This window comes from Camelus bactrianus, chromosome 34 (genome assembly GCF_048773025.1).
Source record: "Camelus bactrianus isolate YW-2024 breed Bactrian camel chromosome 34, ASM4877302v1, whole genome shotgun sequence".
In the NCBI taxonomy this organism is placed as follows: Eukaryota; Metazoa; Chordata; class Mammalia; order Artiodactyla; family Camelidae; genus Camelus; species Camelus bactrianus.
The window spans coordinates 8669801-8695398 of record NC_133572.1 but is presented as its reverse complement, the minus strand read 5'-3'; the positions used below and the strand labels follow the sequence as shown (position 1 = coordinate 8695398).

Genomic DNA, 25598 nt, shown 5'->3' with positions numbered 1-25598 from the left:
TTTCTCTGGATTGTGTTTTGTTGTCAGTCTGATAATTGCTTGGTTTAGTTTTTTGATTCCCAGTGCTTTTACATTCCTCATTCTCAAAATGCTGGCTCCCGAAGGCTGTTCTCTTGAAATATTCTACAGATGTTTATCCATTCTTTGCAAAGGGCCAGGCACCCGAATGTTCCTGTTTCTAATGCTGCTGACCTAACATGCACCTGAGGATAAGCAGGAAGCACTATCAGGAGAGGCCGTACCTTATTCTGTGGTGGGTGGGGGTGGAATTAAGGCCCTGCTTCTGCCATTTCGAACCTGAGAGGATGTTAGGTGTTGTTAAGGAATGCAGGAGGAAGCTCTATCATTGATGGTCAGAGTAGGGAACAGATAGCAACCCTCAGTTGGTTTAATTTGAAGAGAGTTGAGAAAAAGGGCTGTTTACCAAGATGTGGGCAATGCAAAGAAACCATAAGAAAGTGGTGCAGTGTCCTGGTGCTGGAAGCAACCTGGTGTAGTTAACCACCACCGGGAGTCCCGAAGGAGGAAAGTGGGAGTGGTTTCGGGAATCTGGAGGGAGAGAGCCATGTGGAGAAGGATGCCTCACGGAAGCAGTGACCTTCGGTCAAGCGATACAGCCAACCCACAGTGAACGCACGGGGAGGGGATCAGGGAGGGGAAACACCCCGGCCCTGCTCTCTCGTCCCCTCTGAGCCCCTGCTTGTGCTGTCTGTTGGGTCAAACCCAACCCGAAGCCGAGGACTAGCAAGTGCCTTGATGTGCTCCAGACAGATCTGCCTCCCAGGGCTTGGAGAAGAGCAGAGGGGAGTAGAGAGTTGACCCTGAGCGGGGAATGGAAGACAGAGGGATTCACTGAATTTTAAAGCTGAGGAGACTTTGAGAACATCCAGTCCATTTCTCTTATTTCAGAGATAAAGAACCAGAGCCACAGAGAGTTTGAGTAGTCCTTTCTTAGTCACACAGCTTGTTAGGAGCAGGAGTGTAACAGGCCGGAGGTTTCCTGATGCTCAGTTCTACATCCCTTCTCTACTACACATTCTTCTTATACGGTAATTTGAGAGGGAGAGGGAGAGAGGGGGGCGGGCAGGTGAAATTAAGAGAGGTATATTTCAACTTGTGATTAATTCTTTGAATAGGTGTTAAATTCCATTTGTGATGTTAGAGGGATTTAAGTGAGTTCGGAATTCAGTTACGATTGGTTGTGTGGTGAATAAATGTGAATACTGATGGCAGAAATAAAGATGACATTTAATATTAAAAAATGTGTAACTGCATCTGAGGTTGGCCTGATAACCAGCCAGCTCAAACAGTGTGGCTTTTGTTCCTATTGATTCTGGCCTTGCTACCGTGCTCTCTTTGAGGCCTTTTATGACCTCAGAGTCTTGTTTAAAACCTTGTTTTAAAGCCTATTTAAACCTGAGTGAAGGCTGAATCATGTTTGGGTACGATGCTTTGTCAGCAGAACCATCTTAGAACTCAGAGCCCAAGGGAAAGAGGGCTAATTTGTACACATATACATTTATCATTAGTACAGGCATCAGTTTACCCACACGTGAACATGTGCAAATGAATGCTCAGACACATGGGCAATTATCAGCTAACAACCCTGACCTAAGAATGAGCCTGTAGAATATCAGGAAGTTGAGAATGGCATCAGTGTTTGTGATATTTCCCCTCACGTTATAACCCTTGGGAGTGAAGGACCTGGACCAGTGCCTTCATTTATGTGTCAACTTATTATTGGTATTCTTAGGTACGTGTTCATTGGTTCATTCATTAATATCATCAACAAATGCTTACTGAGCACCTACCATATGCCAGACACTTTGCTAAGTACTGGAGGTAGATAAGGAAGACACATATCAGTCTTGACTTCACTTCGTTAGGGTTTGCTAGGAAAGCTACCTTAGCCAAATGAGTCAGAATTGGGTTCTCCCTTCCTATGTTCCATGCAGGAAGAATCACTATTAGTGACTGAAGATATGGGTTCCAAATATAATAAATGACTGTTTTTATGTAGTTGAAGTGGTCATATTACTTTGCACAAAATTTGGTGGCTGGTTGGTGACTGGTGGGAGATGGTGGGGGGAGTAGGGTCTGGTTGGTTCTAGGATTTAAAATCTATTTAAAATATTGTTTATACTGGATACTGTTACTTATAGACTTTTTAAAACAACCTATTTCTAAAGGCAGTAGAAATTGTACCAAAGCTGGAGAAAAAGTGGGAGAGGAGTCTTTGACTCATTTCTAAATAATTCAAGGCAAAAGGAGCTCCTTATCTGCCTCTGAGCAGAGTATGTTCACATTCAGTGAATAAATATCAGGTACCTGCTATCTGCTAGGTGCTTTCAAGTAAATTGTCTAGTATTCACAACAACTCTATGAGGTAAGGACAATAATCCCCATTTTATAATGAAGAAAATGAGGTCCAGGTAGCTTCAGTTACTGCTTCCCCTTCCCCTAAGGTAAGTAAGTGTCAGAGCTAAGTTTCAATTCTAAATCTTTTGACTTCTAGGTCCTTGCTTTCTTTGCTGTATCATAATACCCTGCTAACTAATATTTTATGATTTTTGCAATTCTCTTGTATTGTTTTCATCGCTATTTCCTGCTTATCTGTTAGTACTTAGTTTGTTACTCTCCTGATATCCCAGGCAGAATTTGGTGGCTGGCCTCCTTTGGCGCACTGGGCATGCTGTTTTATAGCTCACCACGTTGTACCATAATTTTGTTTATTTATTTGTCTTGGACACTGGTCTAAAGGCTCCTTGTAGATTGGATTCCATCCAGTATTGAATCCCATCACCTAGCACATTCTCTGGCACATGGAAAGCATCTAATAAACATTTGTCAAATGAGTCAATCTTCACAGTTGTCCTGTGAAAGAACTTACTATCTCACGTTTTACAAACAAGGGGGCTGAGGGTCAAAGAGGTAAAGAAACTGGTCGAAGATCACACAGCAAGTTAAGAGTAAACGTAAAACTTGCTCTCGACTTCGAAATTTTGCTCTCCCCACCACGACGCATCACGGTTATTACTGCTATTGCAGAACAGGCTTGGCAGAGGGTTGCAGTGGCTTGGGATGTACTTAGGCAGTAGAGTAGAACACCTGGAGGACTCGAAAATAGTCTTTCTCAACATCCCAATTTTACATCTATTTTAGCACAGGCTGTTTATCTGCAGCTCAAAACACAAATGTTTTCTGGGTCGATGCGTATAGTTCTGGCGGTCCCTGCCCCATCCCTGGCTCACTGTTACCCTCCTAGTATTGTCCCTTGACCTCCCCTCCAGTTGAACTTTTCCTGCTGCCCTTTTCCCATGATTCTCTTTTTATCATCCATCACCCATTTTTACTACCCATCCCCCTTCTTAATAGTCAGTGACAAGCCAATAATTTTTATTAACACTTGAAAATGCTATTTTTTTGTTAAACCAATACATGCAATTGCCCTAATCTCCTGCCAAATGGTAATAATCAGAATCAGGTTTCAAAAGGTTTGGATTTCAGCAGGGCTGCTCACACTGTCCTTGGAGGCATATAAATTAATTATAATTAAGAACTAAGTGCAGATGTTAGAAGAGAAATTTTGAACAATTTTGGTGCCTGCTCTTGTAGAATATTAAAGAAAAAGAGAACGAGTGGCTGTTGCTGGTGAGAGTACAGATGATCACCTACATTTGGATTACAAATTTATATGAAAATACACACATATAAAGTGATTAATAATCCTTTATTAGTTATTTGTTCAACTCGTGTCAAGAACTTGGGTGACAGTAGAAGGGACACTTCTGCTTTGTGCATACAGCAGGAAAAAAAAAAAACAGGTCAGATAGAAAAGCCATGATTTAGCCACCGGAAGTGTTGTAGAACAAGGTGGTAGGTTATGGGGCAAGGCTCAGGTGGTAGATGTGCTTGGACTGAGTAAGAAGAAGGCTCTTATGTGGCAGAAGTCCTAGGAAAGCAAATTTCTGTGCCAAGGAATTCAGTGCCACATTAGCCCTTTGCAACGATGAGGCCACTTCTCACATGGTGATCTTTGGAAAGGCATCCTTACCTGCTTTATGTAGGAGGGCTGGATGGCTTATCTGCTGGGTCAGAGGTTTGGATAATTTTTACCTGTGTCTTTTCCCCTCTCCCCCATCTATCCTGCTCTTCCCTGATTGAACACTCTCCCAGAAGTGACTTAACTAAGGCTCTGTTTTCTTTGATTTTCTACTTACACTATTTGTTGTGGCTATGGTTTGTTGAAATGGATTTGGGATTAGCTCTGCACAGGAGTGTATTTGGATAAGTTAAATATACCCCAGCAGGACCAAAGGGTGCTGTTTATTGCCATGTCGGTTACTACATTAAAAATGGATTTGGCATGTTTATAGGATGTCCAAATAGACTTCTTTGTCGTCACTGGTTTCATAGGCACACAGTCTCAGTCCCCAAGCCCTAGACTACCAGAATTTCTCCTTGTTCCTTTTTGAAGAAAGAGCAGGAGCAAGGGAACTCAGAAGCTTTTCTAAGACTAATGGATGACGATAATTGTGTAAGAGGAGAATAACAATGTAGAGAGAAGTTTTAAGTTCTAAATCCACTAAAATTAGAGATAGGTGTTTTTTACATGTTATTTCTACAGATTTAGATGATGTTTAGATGTGTTTAGCAGACCCTAAATCCTAAATGCACTGGAGGATTGAAATTGGGTTCTTTAATGTCTTGAATATATAGATGGCATTGCGTTTCATTGCTAGAAACAGATATTTATATTGTACTTCAGAATGGCATTAGATAGTAGATGTTTGACATCTATTATACTTTCTGCTTCAGAAGATTAGTGAACACATTTATTGCCTCAGTTAAGCATTCTGACTCAAAAGCACCTCTTTGGTTCAACATTCACTCTGTTCCTATAAATTTGAATTGAGAAAGTACAACTTAAAACCCAAAATTGACTTGGAACTTAAAACTTTTAAAATAATATGTTAATTAAAATGTTTTATTTTGGATCTGTTCTGCAGAGTTAAGTTAATCATACTTCTCAGTTAATGGCACACTTTCATTACTGGTTCAGATAAGGATGTCTTATTTAATTAATTAGTTCTTTATGTACCTTTATTGTTCCATATACCTTTTAGAATAAGATAATAAAATTCCTTTTAAAATCCTGCTGTTTATTTTGATAGGAATTGCCTTGAAGTTGTAGATTAATTTGGGAGAAAATAGAACTCTCTAAAACATTATGTTATCCCATCCGTGAACGTGGTAAGTGATTGCATTGTTCAGGACTTCTTTCATATCCTTTAATAGAATTTCAGATTTTCTCTGTAGAGGTCTTGTGCATTCCTTGCTAATTCCTAAATAATTTTTAGTTGTTTTTGCTCTTACTGTATTATATTTATAATAACAATATATACATAATATTATACTATATTATTATATTTTCTAGTTGGTTAAAAGAGAGCTATTGATGGCTTCTAAGAGTATTATTTATCTAGCAATCTCATTCTCCCCATATTAATACTAATAGCTTTAAAATTCTGTTGGATTTCCTATGTAGATAACCACACTATCTTCATATAATGCTAGTTTTTTCTCTTTCCTTCCCATTCTTAAATCTTGTTTTCTTGACTTATTTTATTTACCAGAATCTCCAGTAGCAGTGACAGCACTAACCTCGGTTTTTTCTCAATGTCAAAAAATAACTGATTAAGAGTTTTTGGTATATATTCTTACCAAGTGAAGACTGATGTTCGCCTTCATTTCCTATTATCAAAGAGTTGAAAAATTATTCTGCCACTTATATCATAAATAGGTGTTTCCTTAATCAAATGTGTGATTTTTAAAAATTTTTTTGAGATGTTCATGTAAATATCTCTTTTGGTCCATTAATGTGGTGAATTATTTTGATTTTTATACTGAAATTAAGCTATCCTTGCATTCCTGCTATAAGCCACAGTAGATTATTATTTAAAAAATTATTTATTAAAATATACTATTTGTTTTGGTTAGCTAATATTTTGTTCAGGTTTTTTTTTTTTGCCTTTATAAGTGAAAGGAATCTATGATAATCTTTTCTTGTAGTATAATTATCTGGATTTAGAATTAAACTTTCCTTCTTTTTCTATTTTGTTCAACTTATATGAACAAGGCTCATTTCTTCCATGTGTACCTGTTTTACTTCCTTTTATTTGACAAAGATGGGGTTGGGTAGTTTTCAAAGGTTAGGATTAGGGCCTTTGATAACCATTTTATTTTCTTTAATTGTTATTATTATATTCAGATTTTCTCTATTCTTTTGAACTTCTTTTTGCTTTTTTATTTGATATTTATACATTAAATTTAAAAGCAACTAGCTTTCATGATATTCTTTTATTATTTTTACATTTCTGCACTGTATATGTTGTTATTTTCCCATTTTCATGTCAATTTTATTTGCATTTTCTCTATTGTTTCATTAATTGGTCTTGTCAGAACTTTGTCTATTGTGGTCTTTTAAAGGATCTACTTTTGGTTTTGTTTTTTCTTTTCTTTGCCTTCTGTTTCATTAATTTCTATCCTTTATTCACCTTCTTAAGGTTGACCCTTAATTGTTCAAAATGTGACAATGTAATTATAATTAATTATTTTTCATTTTCTTATTTTCTTATAAGTGAATTTAAAAGCATGGGTTTCTCTCTAAACTATTTTAGTTATGCTCTAGAAATTTTTATATTTAATATTTTCATTGTTATTCTGTTCAAAGGATTTTTCAGTTTCTGATATGATTTTTTCCTTAAACTTAGTGTTGTTTAATATTAAGTTTTTAAAAAGCTTTGGATATGTAATATTTTAGCTACCTTTCCATTTTTATTTGTAATTTAATAACATTATAGAAAAATGACGATTAGAATTTATTGAGGCACTTTGGTAGATTTAGTATTTTCCATGTACTTAAAAAGAATACATGTATTCTCTGTTGTATATGTATTGCTAGATATCTAAACTAATTCAAGTTTATTACCCATGCTTTTTATTTTTCATTCATGTCACTGTTTATATTTTGTCTGTTGGATTTATCTGTTACTCCCCAGGGTAATTTTAGTTACTGCTTCATACATGTTAAGCCTATATTTTTAGATTCATGTATATTCATGATTATGGTATCTTCTTGATACTAGTATGTGACATCTCTTATTGTCACTTTTGATGTTTCCACCTTTGAATTTTATCTTGATATTAAAATTTTGATAGACATTCTCACATTGCCTTTCAAAGAGGTTATACTCATTTATACTTCACTTGACTTATACTGTATGAGACTCCTTTCCCTCCCACATTCTTCTGTGTGACAGATTTTAAGGCCTATACATTCTAGCTTTCTGTCTTTATTGGTAGCTTGGGAAACTGGACTTGATGCATAGTTCTGGCACTTTTAATCTTAATTTTCTTCACTGCCTATCATATTCTAGTCACAGTCTCATTAATTGGGTCACTCCAAATAGCATCCTGACTCTATTAAGGATTGTGCTTGGAAAATTTGACTTAATCATCTATTAAATCACATTTTATCTTTCCTGTTGGAGTTGCCCCAGACTCAGTTTTCTCTGAGGACAAGATGGGCCCAGCTTCTTACTCAAATGTGTCTTCCCTTGGAGTCTGCTGTGGGCAAAGTGTAGACTGGTACCTGCTGGCGTTACCCTGCACCAGTTGCAGGCATGAACATAAGTGACTGTATTCTGCTTGCTTGCTTTAAATTGAAGGGCCACTCAGTTCAAGCTTCAAGGAGACAGAGGGCCAGGGGGTGAACAGCTGACTCTCTAATCTGCTGCTTTGTTGTTGATTCTGCTGGTGAACCCTCATGTCTGAATTTACAATGTGATCTGGGGGTGCTAAGCTCCACTGATTCCCGTCGCTGACCCTGGCCTGAATGACTCTTGAATTCTGCTACTCTTGACTGGGAAGCTGTCCTGAAGTTTGCTGCTACCCTAAGGCCATTATGTGACATCTTTTTTAGGGAGGTGGAGCCCTTAGGGAACTCGTGTCTCTTGCCCCCTGTGAGGTTCCTCTTACCATTCCTCTCACGCTCTGTCTGCCTTTCTCCCCCCACCTCCCACATGCTGACTTGGTGCTTTTATAAATAGCGAGGCTCCTTGAACAACTTCTGTAGAAGCTTAAAGGTAACATCCTTTGCATCTACAGAGCATTTTATATTCTTCAAAGCACTTCCATCTACATATTATCATTTGATCCTCACAAAAAACTCTTTCAGGTATTCAAGTTAGGTGTACCACCCGGATTTCACCGGTGAGGTAATAGAGACGTGATTAGGTGGCTTGCCCATCCTTAAGTGCTCAGTTAACGTGCAACAGGTGTCAGAACGCAGTTGTTTTAGGTTAATGAACTTATTTATTCAGTCATTCATTCACACACTCATATTTTACCAAGCAGAATGGAAAGAGCAAGGGTTTGGGGGACAAATTTTTGATTTGAAACTAGATGCCATCCCTTGTCGGCTGTGTGATCCTGGTCGTGCACTTAACGTCTTCCTCAGTTTCCTTGTTTGTGAAATTGGGGAGATTATGATTTATAATGTTTACATGTGACTTAACAACCCATGAAAATTACCTGGCAATGGTAGTATACGGCATATGGTAGGTTATAGGTAAATTGTTACTATAAATATGTAATATATAAAATAGGTTACTAGTATAGGTAAAAAATGGCCTAATACTGACAATTTTATAATGGTAGAAACTCAGTGGCTGCCATTTGTTGGGTCCTTTCCTGTTGTATCCCAGGCCCTGCTAGACTCCAGGAATGCAAAGACAAGTGAGGCAAGGCTTTCTTGTGTGTCTGCATCTTCTGCTAGACTGTGGTCCTGGAGGAGGAGCCTGTGTCTGTTGTATCCCCAACTCCAAGTGTCTGCTGGGTAGTAGGTGCTTAATAAAAGCTGACCTTACTGACAAGGTCCCTGCCCACCAGGAGATTACCAAGCAGTTAAGACAGGCAGGTGCATAATCACATATTATAATAAATTGTTCCAGGCGTTTAGATAGACACATCCAGGCTACGGTGAGAGCACAAGGGAAATGATGCTCAGTTCTGCCGGGGAAGGGGCAGTGCGATGGAGAGGAGGGGGCAGCGTTTCATAAAGCAGGTGTCTAAAGACTGGTCTGTTGGTGGAAGGGAGCAAAGCCAATTTGCTTATCTTGGACTACAAGCTTTCTCTTAATGCGCCCCCTCCTAAGGTGTGAAGTTGAGTTTATATTCACGGTGCTTCTCTGTTTGTCTCTCAGTCCCTCTGTTGCCGGTCTCTCCCGTAATGTATTGCTTTGTAAAGTGCTTTGTTGTATCCTGAGTATAAAAGAGACGCTCAGTAAAACCAGATTCTATTCTTTGAGTGTCACAACTAGCCATTGCATAACAAAGTGTAATATATTGTGTGAGAAGAAATACAGGAACCTAAGAGATATTTGAAAGAGAGCAAATAAAACATCAAAGTTGGGGAGTGTAGAGTGCATTAAAGTTAATAAACTGCCATGGCAGACTGGACCACTTTTCAGTGTGAAGGTATCTGCTTTAGTGACTTATGACTGTAGGATGAGAATCCCATTGGAATGAAGTTAGCTGCTAGTTTTGCCAAATTCTAAATCTTTTGGTTCTCCTTGAGAACCAGCCCTTGAAACTTAATATATTATTATTATTATTATTATTTTTCCAACAGTTCTTTGAGGTGGTAAACCCATCTGTCTTCCTCTGAGTATTCAGTACTGCTCAACTCTGTAGAAGGCTGCTTTGCTTTAAGCTCAGGGAGGAGGAATTCGCGCCCCAGGTGTCCTGCTAGACTGGGGACAGCTCGGTCAGCCTGGTCCCAGGGCTCACGTAGTCCATCCCGTTTGCACAGAGACTCAGAGATGAGGAGATTGGCAGGAGTAGACTTTGCTGAGGCGTGAACCACTGAGCTACTCGTCTTACTTGCAAGAGATGGACAAGGCCGTGGGTACAGGGCTCCTTCCTGGCAGAGTGGAAGGTTGACGGCAACAGCAAGGGTTCCAAAATGTTTTCTGCCAAGAACCGGATTGGATTTTGTGCTTCTTCAGCCACAGAATGTCCCCAGCATCTTATCCCAAATCATTAATGCTGTTTGCAGTCAGTCTGCTCAGCCCGACCACTTCCTAATCTTTCTTGGTTCAACACCCTCATTATTGTTTTCTTTTTGTTAGCTAAACTCTCAAAGTTTTCAGGTTCCTAATGTATTACCTTTTCTTTTTTTTTTTTTTTTTAAATCCAAACAAGCAGGGAATACGAAGCAGCATTTTCATCCTTGATTATGCTCTCTCTCTTTGGAAAAGAATGAAAACCCCTGATTTTGGCTTTGGGTACAGTTTGTAGACTATTTCCTCGGAGTATAATGTACTGTGTGTATGCACTGGCATGCTGGTGTTATACCATCATTGCCTTGGGAACATTATGTAACTGTTTTGAGCTTCAGTTTCTCCACTTGAGAAATGGGGATAAGATGACTAATTTATAGGGTTTCTAGGAGGACTAAAGAGATTGCATAAGAGGAAATGCCTAATATGGTGCCCAGCACCTACCAGAGGTACAATAAATGATTATTTAACACAAATCAAAAAACAACCTAAGCAGGACCAGTTTAAGGGAAGCTCTTGGAGAATGGTGAGACATGAAAAGAGAAATGACCAAGCTCTGTAGAGAGCTGTGTCCTCAGTCTGGTGCAGAATGTGACATTCAGGGGCACACGTGGCAGTAAAAATGCAGGAGTTGTAAAAGGTACAGAGTGGTGAATTGCATGCAAACATGAAGTCAGTCATTTCAGGAAAGTCACTGTGTCAGTAATTTAATAGCATTTGTCCAAATCACCATATTTTGATGCATAAACAGATGGGAATAAAACTATTCCTTGTGACACTTGGTGGTGTAAGAGCAACGTGATGTGATACAGTGGAATGCAAACTGGCCTAGAAGTCAGAGGAGGGGTTTCTGTTCCTTTCACTTAATGGGTTTGCGGTCTTGGACTTCTTAGCTTCTTTGAGCCTCAGCTTCAACATCCATAAAAATGGTAATAATAGTGTCTTTCTTATTTCCCCCCTGCCGGGTTATTGTAAGGATCAGTTGAGATGTTTTTGAAAGTACTGCCAACTTACAGGTTGTTTTTTGATTTAGTATTAAAAGTCAGTTGGGTTGCTGAAGAATTTTAGGCTTTTGCTTCTTTGAGATGAATACAAAGTGAAGGCAGCAAGAATAGGGAGCTGATATATCTGTAGCTTCCTGTGTCCAGCTGACCGGGACCCTGTTTTGTTTTAGCCTCTGCTGAGACCAAAGAACAGTTCAAAGATGGGTTGTGTACCTGGGGTCATGCAGCAACAGCCAGACCCCTTCTTGGAGACTCCTGTGTTTGTGCACTTGGCATAACTACCTGGACCACTTACATCCTCTTCCCCTTGTTGGTCTCGGTCTGTTTGCTGCTGATGGCTATAGCCATAGCATCTTTTGTTGTCTCAGGGATGTCTGATGTTTTTGAAAGTTTTTTTTTTTCCCTCACTTTGCTGCACGAATATGAGATAAGAAACTAGGCTGGAAGATAGACGTTAAGTTTGATGATCAGTAAAAGGAGATAAGGTCTTGACTTGCAGTATCCATCCTCTTCCAAGATGGGTCATGTGGTGTGGATCGTAATGTAACCACTCTCTCTTTGTGTTTCCAGGGAGTCGACGAGTTGAAGATGAAGCCCAGAGCAGAGTGCTGTTCTCCCAAGTTCTGGTTGGTGCTGGCTGTCCTGGCCGTGTCAGGCAGCAGAGCTCGCTCTCAGAAGAGCCCTCCCAGCATCGGCATTGCTGTCATCCTTGTGGGCACTTCGGACGAGGTGGCCATCAAGGATGCCCACGAGAAAGATGATTTCCACCATCTCTCTGTGGTGCCCCGTGTGGAGCTGGTAGCCATGAACGAGACAGACCCAAAGAGCATCATCACCCGCATCTGTGATCTCATGTCTGACCGGAAGGTCCAGGGGGTGGTGTTTGCTGATGACACAGACCAGGAAGCCATCGCCCAGATTCTTGACTTTATTTCAGCCCAGACTCTCACCCCCATCCTGGGCATCCATGGGGGCTCCTCCATGATAATGGCAGACAAGGTAAGATGGGCAGCAGTGAGTAGATCCTGGTGGGGTGTGGCGTGTATTGAGAGCTAAGTGATGCATCTGTTTTAATGCAAAACTTGACTATGAAAGATGGAGGGTAACAGGATGCACTGAGTGGATAGACCAGGAACTAGTCTAATTGCTTGGAGATGAAAGGGAGGGAAAGATGCTGGTTTCTAGAAACTCTTTTAGTTTTGAACAGGTTTGTGTGTCTACTTGTTTGTAAACGGAGTCAATGAAAAGACTAGGAGATGTTGAAGCTCGTAACTATGTGATACATTTTCTTCAAATACATGTATGAATAGCTCCTTTAAAACTTTGCAAAAGGTGTGCTGAATTCTTCCTTGATAACGCGTGGTCTCCCCACACACCAGTTTTAAGAATATAAAAAGAAAAATCCCTCAAGGCAGGTTATTTCTCTCCTTGAAGATACAGACATCCTAGAGAAGTACTTCTTGCTAAGGTGTCCACGCTCAACACGCATCAATCTGCACATTTGAATGGATTTTAATCCATAGAACCAGTCGCAGCTGTTTCCCCCGGCTGAGCTTTGAAGGCAGTGGTTCTTAATCTTGATTGCACCCGGGAATCACCTGAAGAGCTTTCCACACACCCAATGCCTGGGTCTCGCCCCTAGAGATTCTGACTGTTGGTCTGGGGTACAATCTGGGCTTCAGGATCTTTAGAAGTTCCCCCAGAGAATTCTAGTGTGCAGTTACAGCTGAGAACCACTGCTTTAAGGCTGTGAATAAATCCTAGTCTTTCCTGCATTAATATTAGATTAATTGTCTCATGACAAGGTAATTATCGTGTGACATTGATGCTTATTCTCTAACTGCAGAAATAGTGTTTTGTTTGTAGTTGTGTTTTGTTTTTACATTTTTCACTTCTTGGGTTGTTTTTCCTTGCTTTATACGATGATTATTGCTTATCATTAAGGTATAGCACTTCTCACACACAGATTGTCTTTGCAGTCATTCCTACCTGAGGATGATTCATTTCACAAGTGCGGTTTTTATTGTTCTGTATTGCTTTGGGTTTTAAATTGTTTCTCCTTTGCATTGTCATCTTATACTTTTTTGAATGTCACTCTCAAAACTACCTTCAGTTTTGTACTCAAAAGACATGCTGTGGGGTTAATGATGTTTGCAAACACCTCAAAACCTAGCTCAGACACCACAAGCGTGCTACTTGGCCAGTTGAGAACCACCACAGCGCAGGGCTGAACAGAGTAACATAACCTTGCGTGATCACTATCGCCATCTGTCGGCAGCAGGCAGAGATGACTAATGTGTTTTGGAGCTTCCTTCATTCCGTCTAGGAAAGGTCAAGTGGAAAGTGCTAAGTGGAGGAACTTTAGTAGCGTATGAGAAAGATATTGTCCCATTCAGATGGGTAAAGGCACAGGTAAAGATGTTAGAGAGAAAATGCTGCCACAAGGAAAGAGGGATAAACTTACACAGAATGGGAAATACAGATTGACTATGGCAAGACCTATTGAGTTTTTGCTTCAAATAGATTTTTTTTTAAGCATCATTGTCCTTAGCAAATTTTATTATATTTTAGCATATATGGTGTTTTGAGGGCACAATATGCCCTGAAAGAAAGCCAAGATGGATGAGCCAGAGTTTTGAATCATAAGTAAGTGCAAACTTACTTTGGGAGCAAGACAGGTGAAAATAATAGATTGATTGATTTAGCAGATACTGGCTATTGTGCAACCTATTATTTCAAATTCACCTCAGTATGAAAGGCTAGTGGCTAAACCAGTTGGTTGCTACTCTGTTGTGTCTCTTACAAATGCATAAGAACAATGTAATAATATGAAGAAGGATGCAGACCATGTGGAGAGACTGGGCTCTTTTGTTCACTGATGTACCCTAGGTGGTTTAGAGCGTTTACCATGTGCTGGGCACATACTGCTTTGCATGCATTATCTTATGTAATACTCTAACAGCCCAGTGAGCTAAATGGTATTATTTATCTCCACTTGACATAGGGAAGCTGAGGCTCAAGGGCTTAAATAACATATCCAAACTGCTGTAGCTGGTAAATGCATCCAGGACTTGAACGCTGGTTGCTGGCTGCACAGGCCACGTGCTCGATTGCCTCTCAAGAAAATGGAGAGGCTGGTTGAGGTCTCACATCCCTTCCTCTCTCTACTTCCTCCTGTTAGACAGCGCTGTGGTGGATGTGATAGGATGAAAAGTAATCCATCGCTTGATTCATAATGGCAATACTGGAGTCCGCCGGGAGGAGAGGAGTAATGAGAGAAGTGGGATGGCGCTCAGGTGTAGCATAACTCCTTAGGGGGCCCATCGGCGGCCACTTCTCGGGGTAAAATGGAGGCTGGAAGCCAGTGAGGTGGATTCTTCTGGGTCATTGTACTGAGATCCCCCTCTGGCCTCTTTATCCTCTGCCCCCCGCCCACCACTGCAACCACACCCAAATGTCCCTTTTTATCTTTTTCTCTTCTCCATAAAAAAAAAAAAAAAAAAGGAGCTGGGCAGTGATTTTTAGACATGCTCCTAAAATAGCCTACATAATATCTGACTGACTTCTGACCTGAAAAGACAAGATTCTAAAAGGTAGGTAGAAAGAGGAAAAAGAAAAAAAAAGAAGCAAGAAAAGAAGCAGGCCGGAGGTCCTAATGAGAGCTGAAGGCTCAGCCGAGGGGCGAGAGGCCTATGGGCAGCAGGACCACAGGGACCGGAAGGGTGGCAGCACTGAGATTCTGGGCAGCTGTGCAGAGGGACGTTCACAGGCTTACAGGATTGGCCTGAAAGCAAATAAAGAGCCATCAGATCTCAAGGAAATAAGCTTTGGGGACAAGTTTCAAAAATAAAACACCTCCAATTCTAAGGCCATTTTTTTTTTTGCTAGAAGTTTATTTTTAGTACCATGATCATATTTCACAAACATAGAATGGGGACGCAGAGTTTGACAACTCTGAATCAACTATGGGGCAATAGGACAACACATACGAAAGTGGAACTAATGCAGAAAAATCTAAGAAATACAGCTTTGCTGCGTTTAAGGTGTAGTCTTGAGGGTACAGTCACCATCTGAAGGATGATGAATAAGGCTTACATGTTGCTTCCCCCTTCTAGGAAACAGATAATTTCTACTCTCTTCTAACTCAGTTGGTTTTTGTTTCAAATAAAACTCATTTATTAAGTGTCCTCGCGGAAGTGTGGTTTACAGGGATACATTTCCTGATTTAAGGAGTTTGTGATGGAAGAAAGCACAATTAGTTACAAAGATTTTTCAGCAAAAGCCGGGAGTCATTAGTTCAGCATCTGGTCAGATAGCCTGCGCGCCTGCGCTCACTTTTTTGCACAGCTAGTCAGTCAGTGCAAGCGCGGATCGCGCTCTGCTTTCCCACTGAGGCGCCTCGTTACCACTGCGGCCGAAAGAAGCGCAGGGGCGGCAGAGCTCCTCAAGGCTCGGACTGCAGAGTCAGAGCAGTGCTGACCGTCACTTCCCAGATGTGGGGATCTGGGCAACTGACCAACGACGTATTCTAAACCTTGGTATTCTTGTCTGTGTAATGGGGATAACAATATATCCATTACAGAGCTGTTGGAGATGAAATGAGATAACAAACAGCGAATGCTTCACTAAGTGTCCAACACAGCATTCAGTAGGGTAAGCTGAAGGTTGTATGGAGCAGTTTGAAGAAAGGGAGAGGCTTTATGATTCAGGAAAAGGATGGGAATTGAATAGAATCACAGCCAAGTACAGAGACACTTCTGAACTGGAGACCAACCAAGAAGGGAGCTCAGGAGAAACCCGGGGAAGGGCTCTGAAGTATGGGTGGAGCCACTAGGGACGTGTGGGTCTTGTGGGTCCTGCCCCACCAGGGAAGCCAAGGCTCCCTGGTGCAGCTGTGCCGGGGCCAAAAGGGGCACATTCAGTTAAGGAAAAACTCTGACAAGGAAGGAACTCCAGGCACTTGTAGCAGAAGACTGTTTAGAATAGTAAGAGAGACAATTTAAAAATGTATGAGGTGATTTTTGGCAGTTCCCCACCTGAGTATAAACAGTCTATTTTATTTTGCTTTGTTATAATTGCTTTTATTCTCCCTGAGGTCTGGGATTTAGGATGCCCATCTGAATCCAAATAATGAACCAAAGCTAGACATACTTTCATTTCTTTCCAAGAGGTTTCTCTGCTGATTTGCTGAAATCTTTCTTGGGTTTTCAGATTTTAGCTCAGAGAGGTTAAGTAACTAATCCAAGATATTGCAGCTTATGAACAATGGGACTGGGATTCAGATCCCAAAAGTATCTTCTTTGAAGCCTTTCTATTCGTACAATTCTGCCCCACAAAGCACTGAACTAAGAATTCTAAGTCCTGAGTTTTAGTCTCCATCCTCAGAAGCTTTGGAAATTTAGGCAAACAAATCACTTCAGCTACATGATACTCAGTATCTAGTTTATAAGATTTAAATTTTGTTTTCTGCCTTATCCACTTTACAGCATTTTTGAAGATAAAGTGAAGTAAAATAGTCAGGAAAGTGCTGGGTGAACAGATACTTTAGGTGAAGGAATTAAAGAGTGGCGATAGGGAATGACAGTCGTTGACAGTGACAGTCATCTGTCACTAGCATTAGGACCAAGGAAAATGGCTCAGGCAGGTGGTAGGAAGGAACACAGAAAGTGGAAATTACAGCAGGATCAGGCAAAAGAACAGAAGATCCGATCTTTAATGCGGCAAGAATGGAAGAGAAGAGGCGTGCTGACTATAGCTGCAGGGCTCTGGAGGTGGATGGGTGGGCCAGAGTGGAGTACGGCAGCGAAGACCATGTGTCGTACCCTCATCTCGTTCCTCCCTAAAGGGCAGGTGAAAATATTCTTCCTCTGGCATCTGTTGCTATGATTCTCTCATTTCTAACTTGCTTGGTTAAGAATTAATGAATTTGAATAGCGCTGTCGTTTCCTGTGCAGAGAGCCACGTTTTGGAATCCAACTGTGGCCAGGAAGACGGCGCCTACTCTTCCTTGGTCCCATCTTCTCTAACCCTTCTCTTCCTAACCCTACCCCTCTCCCCCCACACACCTAATGGCAATATGTTTGGAGAGAGTCCTTGAGCCAGCGGTGGTGTGTGACACTGTAAATAGTCTAATTGCCTTCCATCTGCTCATGAGGGTTACAGAGCCAATGTAATCTTGAAACCGAGATGGCTGTGCTTTTCCTACCCCACTCCATGCTTCTCCCCTAATTTGGGGTGACTTAGTTTTCACTTGGCTTCTTAGTTGATTGTGATATGGCATTTCTTGGGACAGCATACTTTAACAGCAAACTGTGGTGTAATAACATTTTTTGGATGAACAGAGTTGAGATAAAGAGGTGGGAAAGGCAAGACAGGAACAAAGCTAATATAATATGCCAACGGTATGCCAGGCATCTTATTAATGAGGATTTTAATTCTTCTGCAGTCCTGTGAGATAAGTAATATTATTTCTTTTCATTTGATGGGGAAAATAAATCAGAGAGTTCATGTACTATGGCCAAAAAAACAGTGGGACTAGGATCTGAATCTTTTTTTTTTTTTTTTTAATCTTTTTGGTTGACTTTCAAATCTCTAGTCCATGCACTGAGGAAGTCAGAAAAAAAAAAAAAAGAATAGAACCACCTGTCTGGGGGTTACTCCTCTACCATTTTCCCTACTTCTTTGAACTATATACTTTGAGGGAAGATGGGTGGGCAGTTCTCTCTAAGACACTGCAGACTTGGCAGTGATGCAGCCTTTAAGCCTGTGTGGATTCCAGGTCTTTCCACCTGCATCTGTGGAATGTGCTTCTTGTTGGCCAGCACATCCTCCTTTTCAAATGGTAGCTAGGATTTGCTTTCAAGAGACTGGCCACTTGAAGTCCAGGAGCTGCAGTTTTAATGCCTGGGAAAACTGAGGCCCCAGAAATTGCTTTAGGCATTCACAGGAATTAAGGTGCTTGTTGCTAGAAAGTAACACATGAGCCATCCCTTCTCATGGGTCCTCCAGGAGATGACGGTGTGTCTACGGGAAGGCGGGGACACAGCATGAGAGAACATAGGCTTTGGAGCCAGTAGGCTCGAGCTCTGTCACGTGGCTGTGGCTGTGCTCCTTAAATACTCTTAGCCTCAAATTTTCCATTTGTAAAATGGGGGCAGAAATAACACCTAGTTCTTAGTGGGGACCAAGCCTTATGGAGCGATGTGCCCAGTGCTTGGTAAACAGCAGGCCCTCAGTATACACTACCTTGTATTTTCATATCCCAGGCTTTGCCTAATCATTTGAAGAAGATGGGAGTCTGATGTTTTCTGTTAACTGAAAGAGAGGAGCTTGGAATGTCAGTACCCTCACTTTAAGCCTGGTGGACTCGCAGCTCAGCAGGTTCCACCTCTCTGGTGATGCAGTTACTGACTGCGACCCGATCAGCACTTACCAAGATTTTCGAAGCGGAGACATGCAGTGATTTCAATAAACTGATACACACAGGATGTAAGCAAAGAAGATAAATCCAGAACATTAAAAAAGGAAGCATAGTAGAATAAAATAGTGTTTGAATCCAGTGTCACTCATTGATTTGTCAGTGTTGATACAGAAGAGAAGTGAGCAATTAGATGAGGGAATATTAAAGGTACCAGGTAGAAAGTAGCCACGTGTTACAGACATAGGAGGGCACTTAATTCACTACTAGATGTCACCAGCCAGTTTTTAATAGATTATACTGATATTGCTGAAAAACTCCTTGGATTCTGATTTCTACACCAAGGGTATATTTTTATTCCTCTTCGTGAGACGTCCATGATTCTTTTTGCCTCATTCTTAGGCTTTATATCTATATTTTATTCAAAATTATATTTTGATTCTGTGGTTTAAGGGTTCAGTATCCATGAGAGTAATGTTCAAGGCTAGTTTTATTCCATTTTTCCAAAGGCAAAAATAATTTATTGCTCTAATTCTATTTTACAAGGACACAGAACACCCGAGTTTATTGTAGGTCAAGTTACAACAAGAAACAGAACTAACATTGATCATTTACTTTCGTCAGGTTCTGAGCTGATCACCTTCTGTGAGCTTGTATGTGCTACTTCATTTAATTCTTTCACTGAATTTATGAGGCATGCATGCATTTTGTCTGCATTTTACAGATAAGGAAACTGTAGATCAGAGAGGCTCTTTTGCCCAAGATACTGAGGTAGTGATTGCTCACAGTGGCTTAAACAAACTTACTGGTGGCTCAGAACAAGACACCTGGAGTCAGGGACTGCTGGGGGTGGTGCAATGACGCGGTGACGTCAGAGCTGACTTCTGGGATTCTCTTGATGTTTTTGTCACGGTTGTGAGGAGGCTGCCCTAGCTCCGGGCATCATGCCTAAATCCAAAGCAGCTAAAGGCCGAGGGTGGGGGTTAGATCAGGTAAACTCCTCCCCGTATCCTTGATCTCACAAACCCAAATAGTGTCACATGGCCACCCCTGTGGAGGTTACAGTCTCCCTGGTGGAGGTGGCAAGGAGGCAAGGGTTGGGACCAACTCTGATTAGTCAACAGTGTCTCTCAAAAGAAGTAAGTGATGACCTGAGAATTCAACCAGTGTTTGTGTGATTCTAAAGCCCGACATCTCTCATCTGTCATTTCTCTCTCTTTCAAATTGTGCTTTTGTGTCCTTAGTCCAGTTGCCTCCCATGTCCTGCAGAACTAGGACCTTGGCTCACCAGCTATGTCCTTTTCCCCCTTAATTATCAACTTATTCCTCCCTGCTGTCACCTGCTCTCTAGCTCAGTGGTCCTCAGATGTTTGCAAATGTATTGTGGGAGCTTTGGGGATGTCATGATGACTGGTGTGTGTGAGTGAGGCCGGGCATGCTACGTGTCCTGCGATACATGTGATAGTACCCACCAGTCAAGAATAGTCTTACCCAAAATATCAATTCTGCCCTCATTGAGCATGCTCAGATCACTCTCGTATTAATAAATAAACAAACCTGAAAGCTTTCCTTGACCCTGGTTCTTCCCCCCTCATTCTTTCTTGTCATGGTTAAGTTCCTTAAATGCTGGTCTGAAATGGCTGTTTTCACTTTCTCATCTCTCACTTTGTCCAAAATGCCAAATCCAATGGGCTTTTCAAGTCGTTCCTGACCTTCTGCAGCACTGAACACAGTTGACCCTTTTAGTGCTTTTACCAAAATTATGATGACAAGAGTAATTGGATTTGTCACAGATTTGGTGACAGTGGGAATGAGACTGAGGAGAATTTAGAAGCTGGGTGGGTCATAGGAGTGGAAATGTCCAGTAAGCAGCTGGATTTGGGACTGGAGGCGCAGAGAGCGACGGGCTGGAAATAATGGGATGCACCGCGTTAGCACAGAGGAGTTGACACCAGGAGGTGGAGGAGACGGCTCGGAGTGAACAGGGGGATGAGGAGAGAAATGTGCCAAGGACAGAACCCCAGGTGCACCCCAATCAAGGGATGGTCAGAGGAGGGGGAGATGACAAGGAGCTAGTACAATTCTGAGAGAGACAAGGGAGCCAGAACAAGAATGAAAGAGGCGTTACATGGAGCAGGAGGGGGTTTAAGGGCGAGTGGCTACCCAGTCCGGGAATCAGCCCCGGCCGTCCCCCTGTCCCCTTCCCCTCAGGATAGTTGTGCCAACAGTAAAGAAGCCTTGGTGTGGGTCCCATCCCCTCCGTACACTGTGATGACCCCGGTGGCCCTCCTTCTCTCCTAGCTGCACTATCACCTGGCACCTCACCTGTGTGATTCTTTAGAAACTCTATCTGATTGTTACATTTCCATTTCAAACTCTGCGCCGGCTTCCTGCAGCTTCCAGTGTGACATCCTCTTTGATGTGGTCCCGGCCACCGCTCCAGGATTTTCTTTTAACCTCCGCACCCTTGAGCAGGAGTGTCAGGCCGCACTAAATTATTTGCTGCTCCCTGGCTGGTCCTGGCTGTTTTACATCCCTGCGCCTTTATGGGCGCCGCCTCCTCTCCTTGGAATATCCTCCTCCTTGTCCCCCAGAAGCACCTACTCACTTTCCGAGGGAAGGCATGGCACTTCTGTGAACCCTTTTCTGACTCTCTTCTTCACAGAATTGACCATTTCTTTTCCTTTTCTTTTTCTTTTGCACTTCACCTGTGCCCTATTTAAGCTTTTGTTATAACCCGTCGTGTTTACCTCTCTGTCTCATTTGCTACACACCTGGCTCATCGTGGGCCAGGCCATGCCTTACTAACTTCTGTATTCCCAGCACATGCCATAGTGTCTGGTGCAGGGTGACAGCCAACTGCTATTACACAGCTAACAATTATTAGACTGTACACTCTGCATGCACACTGTAGTGAGTTGGACGGTAGCCCCCAAAAGGTACATCCATGTCCTAACTCCTGGACCCTGTGGATGTGAGCTCATTTGGGAAAAGGGTCTTTACAGATGTAATTAAGATCTCATGATGAGATCATCTTGGATTAGCCAAGTGGGCTCTAAATCCAGTGACAAATGTCCTTGTAAGAAGTAGAAGAGGAGACAGAGACACAAAGGAGAAGGCCTTTAAAGAGAGGCAGAGGCTGGAGTTATTTAGCCGCAAGCCGTGGAAGCCACCAGAAGCTGAAAGAGGCAAAGGAAGATTCTCCCCTAGAGCTTGCACAAGGAGCGTGACCCTGCCAACCCTCAACTTCAGGTTCGGGCCTCCACAACTGTGAGAAAATAAACTCCTGTTGTGATAAGTCCCCAAGTGTGTGACACACTTGTTACGGCATTGCCAAGCAAATGGTAACACACACACTCTAGTTCAGGGGGAACCCTGGAATCTCACTACCTGGACTGATTCCTGGCTCTACCATTTACTGTGTGGCCGTTGGCAAATTACTTGACTTCTCTGAACCTTAGGTTCCTCATCTATAAAATGGTGATAAAAATAGTTTCTGTTTGTTGAGGTTTTTGAGTAAAGTTATTAATAGTGCTTGGAAAAAGCCTGGCAAATAGTAGGAATCAGTAAGAAGGGTCTATGAGAGGCTTTCAGTAAGTCTCCATTGAATAAATGGATGAGTGAGGAGGGTGATGTGAACAGAAACACAAGCTGTTCACAGCATGATCGGCACTGACCCAGCTCCATGGCGTTTGGCACGCACGGGGAGCTCGGATGTCCTGGAAGCCCGGGGCCGGGACAGTGCTTACAGGCGAAGTGTCAGAGTTGGTCCAGCTGTTCCTGATGGAACCTCAGGGCAGTGAGGCTTGTCTTTTAGCCCGACACTTCCCTCTCCGTCCTCCTCTCTCCTTGGGTTGGTTTCTGCTTCTTTGTTTCGTGTGCAGGCGTGGGTGCAGGTGTGTGTGTGTGTTTTCATCGGCGGTGCCTCTTCCCCAGTGCCTGGGCTGGGGCGTCTCACCTAGGGCCACCCTCTCAGTCCAAAGTCACACTTTCAGGTTTTTCTTTTTCTGTCCCCTCAAATAAAAACTCCTGCTTCTTTTCCCTTTATTCCTTTTCATGTCATTCTTTTCACGGTCCTTATCACGTAGGTAATTAATCCTAATTATTCTTTATTAGCTGTCTGTCCTGCTAGACTACAACCTTCATAAGGGCAGGGACTATATCTTTTTCATTTTTGAATCTGCAGAACTTAACGTAGAGCTTGGCACGTGTTAAACCCTTAATATATATTTCTTTAAGTATATGATGGATTAATTATGTCAGTGCAGCAGGTATCAGTAGCAATTAACAGAAAAGTATTTTAAACCCCAGTAAAAACGGATGAGAGGATCAATCTCTGGTTATTGGCAAGTACCCTCCTTATCTCTCGAGGCTCCTGTCTCCATCACCCTCCCTTCTTCACATCTGCCAGACACCAGCCGTCAACAACTTGACACTCACAAATCAAGATACAACACTCGCACCCACTTTGCTTCCAGTGGGCAGTCGTGGCAAGGGGGCAGTCTCAAGTTAGGGTGCGTTCTGAGGTAGCAGGGCAAAGTTTTTATCATGCAAAGCAGATGGGTGCCAGTGATAATCTTGACTTTATTAGCCCTGTTTCAAAGGAGGAAGCAGAAGGTAATAAACATTCTTTAAAAAATTTCCAAAGATAAATGGAAACAATTCATATGACATGCTAATCAGCCAGGTAGTGCCAACTAAATTGAATCAATGTAATTAAGTTTCCAAAGGTAGCGGTAACCTTCCTTTAGCAAACAACATTCTTTCTCCTTAATTTATTCATTCATTCAAAAAATATTTATTAAGGGTGTCAGGAACTGGTCAAGATCTTGGAGATGTAGTCCATAAGAGAGACATGTCCTCATGGTGCATTGACTGACAATAAATAAACACATAAATGTAGCAATATTATTTTAGGCTGTGGTAAGTATTGTCATGAAAACAGCTGGAGGGGCTATTTTAGGGCTGTCAGAGAAGATCTCAGAGGAGGTGGTACTTGAGATTTGTATGAGGAGAAGGATCAAGACTCATGGCGATCTGAGGAGCAGCAGGCATGAAAGCCGTGAACGGGGGCGGGGCATGATTTTCATTGTTTGCTTGAAGTCAGGAGAGCCCGAGGGTGGTGGGCAGTGGGCGGCAATCGCAGCAAGTGAGGTCAGAAGGCGCTCCAGGGTAGATCATGGAGGGCCTGAGAGTCCTAGCAATATAACTTGACTTAGCATCTTTTCAGATGGAAGCTGTATAGTGTGGTGGGTGGGACATGACCCTTGGAGCCATTTTGAGCATTGGCTCCATCTTTCAGAAGCTGAGTGACCTCTTGCCATTTTGTGTGAGTTCTGTGATCTGTCTTTCCTCATCTCTGTGTTGGAGTTAATACTCATCAACTTCAAAGAGCCATTGTGAAATGAAATGAAATAGCCTTTAAAGGACTCACTACGCTGCCAGGAACATGTCTAGTTTTAATAAATCTACTGTACTTCTGTTACCACTTCTAGTGGTACTGAAGTACAAATCCCTGTTGGATCAGGCATCGTTTGCTTTTGTTATGCTTATGGATGATGCAGTTTTTCCGTTTGTTTGTTTTGCTGTTTTTACACAATTTGTTCACAAACTTGGGAACAAATTAGCAAAATAATGTGGGAAGCATTGTGATTGGCTTTAGTCTGACTAAATATACTTTCTTCTCCTTTTGAGTTTATGGAGTTCCCATGCATACACCAGTGTCTGGTGGTGGCCAGTTCCTGGACTTGTGTGTACATATTAGCAAGCCTGATTTAATTACGCCTCTTTCCAAATGAAGCTGATGGCACTGAGAAGAAGGTCACAGGCAATGGAGCAGCCTAGCATAAGGTTTTGGGGTGAAGGGCATAGTGTAATGGCATAGCCAGTCCATATAGCCTTCCTTGAACTGAGGATTCCTGGCACCGCCCGTCCCCAGGACTCGTGGCCTGCCACCATGTGTCTTGGATGCGTTCTGTTGCCTTGACAGCATGTTGTCCGGTGTTCTAGAGAGCAGCAGCCTTCAGTCTTTCCGCATCATGTTGCCAGGGCAACAGATAACTACAGCCGGCCTTCACTGTCATTTCTCCATGCTCCTGCCACCCACCCCTCCCTCCAGCCCACCCTTATTTCCACTGCCCACTATCTGCATTCTAGCTTCTCTTGCCTTCATAGATCCATGTCTGCAAGGTCCCTCCAACCCCTTTGCCTTTCATTCTCTTACCATCTCAGGGTTCTCATCGCTCATATAAAAGCAAATATTGTAACTTCTCACAAAATAAAGCCACATGACATAATGAGTTGAGAGGGTAATAGGAATGAAGGAGCTAAAACATGAAGAAAAAAATGGGGGAAAGGAGCTTGATAGAATTTTTGTAGTTTAGTTGTACAGTATATGGTAGAGGTTCTTAAAGGGACTGAAACTTAGGAACAGTAGAGGAATTTTAAAATTTTATTATTTCTATTATTTTAAAATACAGATTCTCTGATCACATACCCAAAGATTCTGATTTAATAGATTTTGGAATAAAGCCCCACTAATTGCTATTTTTATTAACTCCCCCCAAGGGGTTCTGAGATGCAGCCAAGTTTGGGAACCGCTGATGAATAGAACACGGCATGTTTGTAGTTTGTAAGTTTTTATGATGGACCAGGATCTTTCTGTTGAGCTTTATTTTTATGGTCTCTTCTGTAATGTATTCATATGGTCGCCTAATAACATTTAAGAAGGGGGAGAAGGATTTGGAGAAAGATGAAACGGAGCTAAAGGAGGTGAGGAGGAGAGGAGAGGGAAGTGGAAGGGAGGGAGCCATGTGAAAACGATAAGGAGGGGCCTGAATTGGGGGTGGAGACCACCAGCCACCACATGTCGGGCTCCACAACCCTCGTCCCTGATGTTTGGCTGGAGCGCAGGCCACTGTGTCCCGTCTAGAACTGGTTACTGTGCTCTCTTGGATGTGTCTTGATCCATGGATTTCTCCTGGTTACTGAGTGACTGGCATGGGCTGGAGTTTCAGAAGAAGTCAGCTTCATTCTCTTTCCCCTCTTTAAAAA

General features: G+C 42.1%; 1 protein-coding gene across 1 annotated transcript in view; it reads left to right on the top strand.

Annotated features, from left to right (window-relative positions):
* Positions 1–25598, top strand: part of GRIN2B (glutamate ionotropic receptor NMDA type subunit 2B) — a 388923-nt gene that overhangs the window by 103976 nt on the left and 259349 nt on the right. The window contains exon 3 of the mRNA XM_074357384.1: positions 11699–12127. Within this exon, the coding sequence (XP_074213485.1) occupies positions 11717–12127 (411 nt within the window). The 5' untranslated portion in view covers positions 11699–11716. The remainder of the gene's footprint in view (positions 1–11698; positions 12128–25598) is intronic.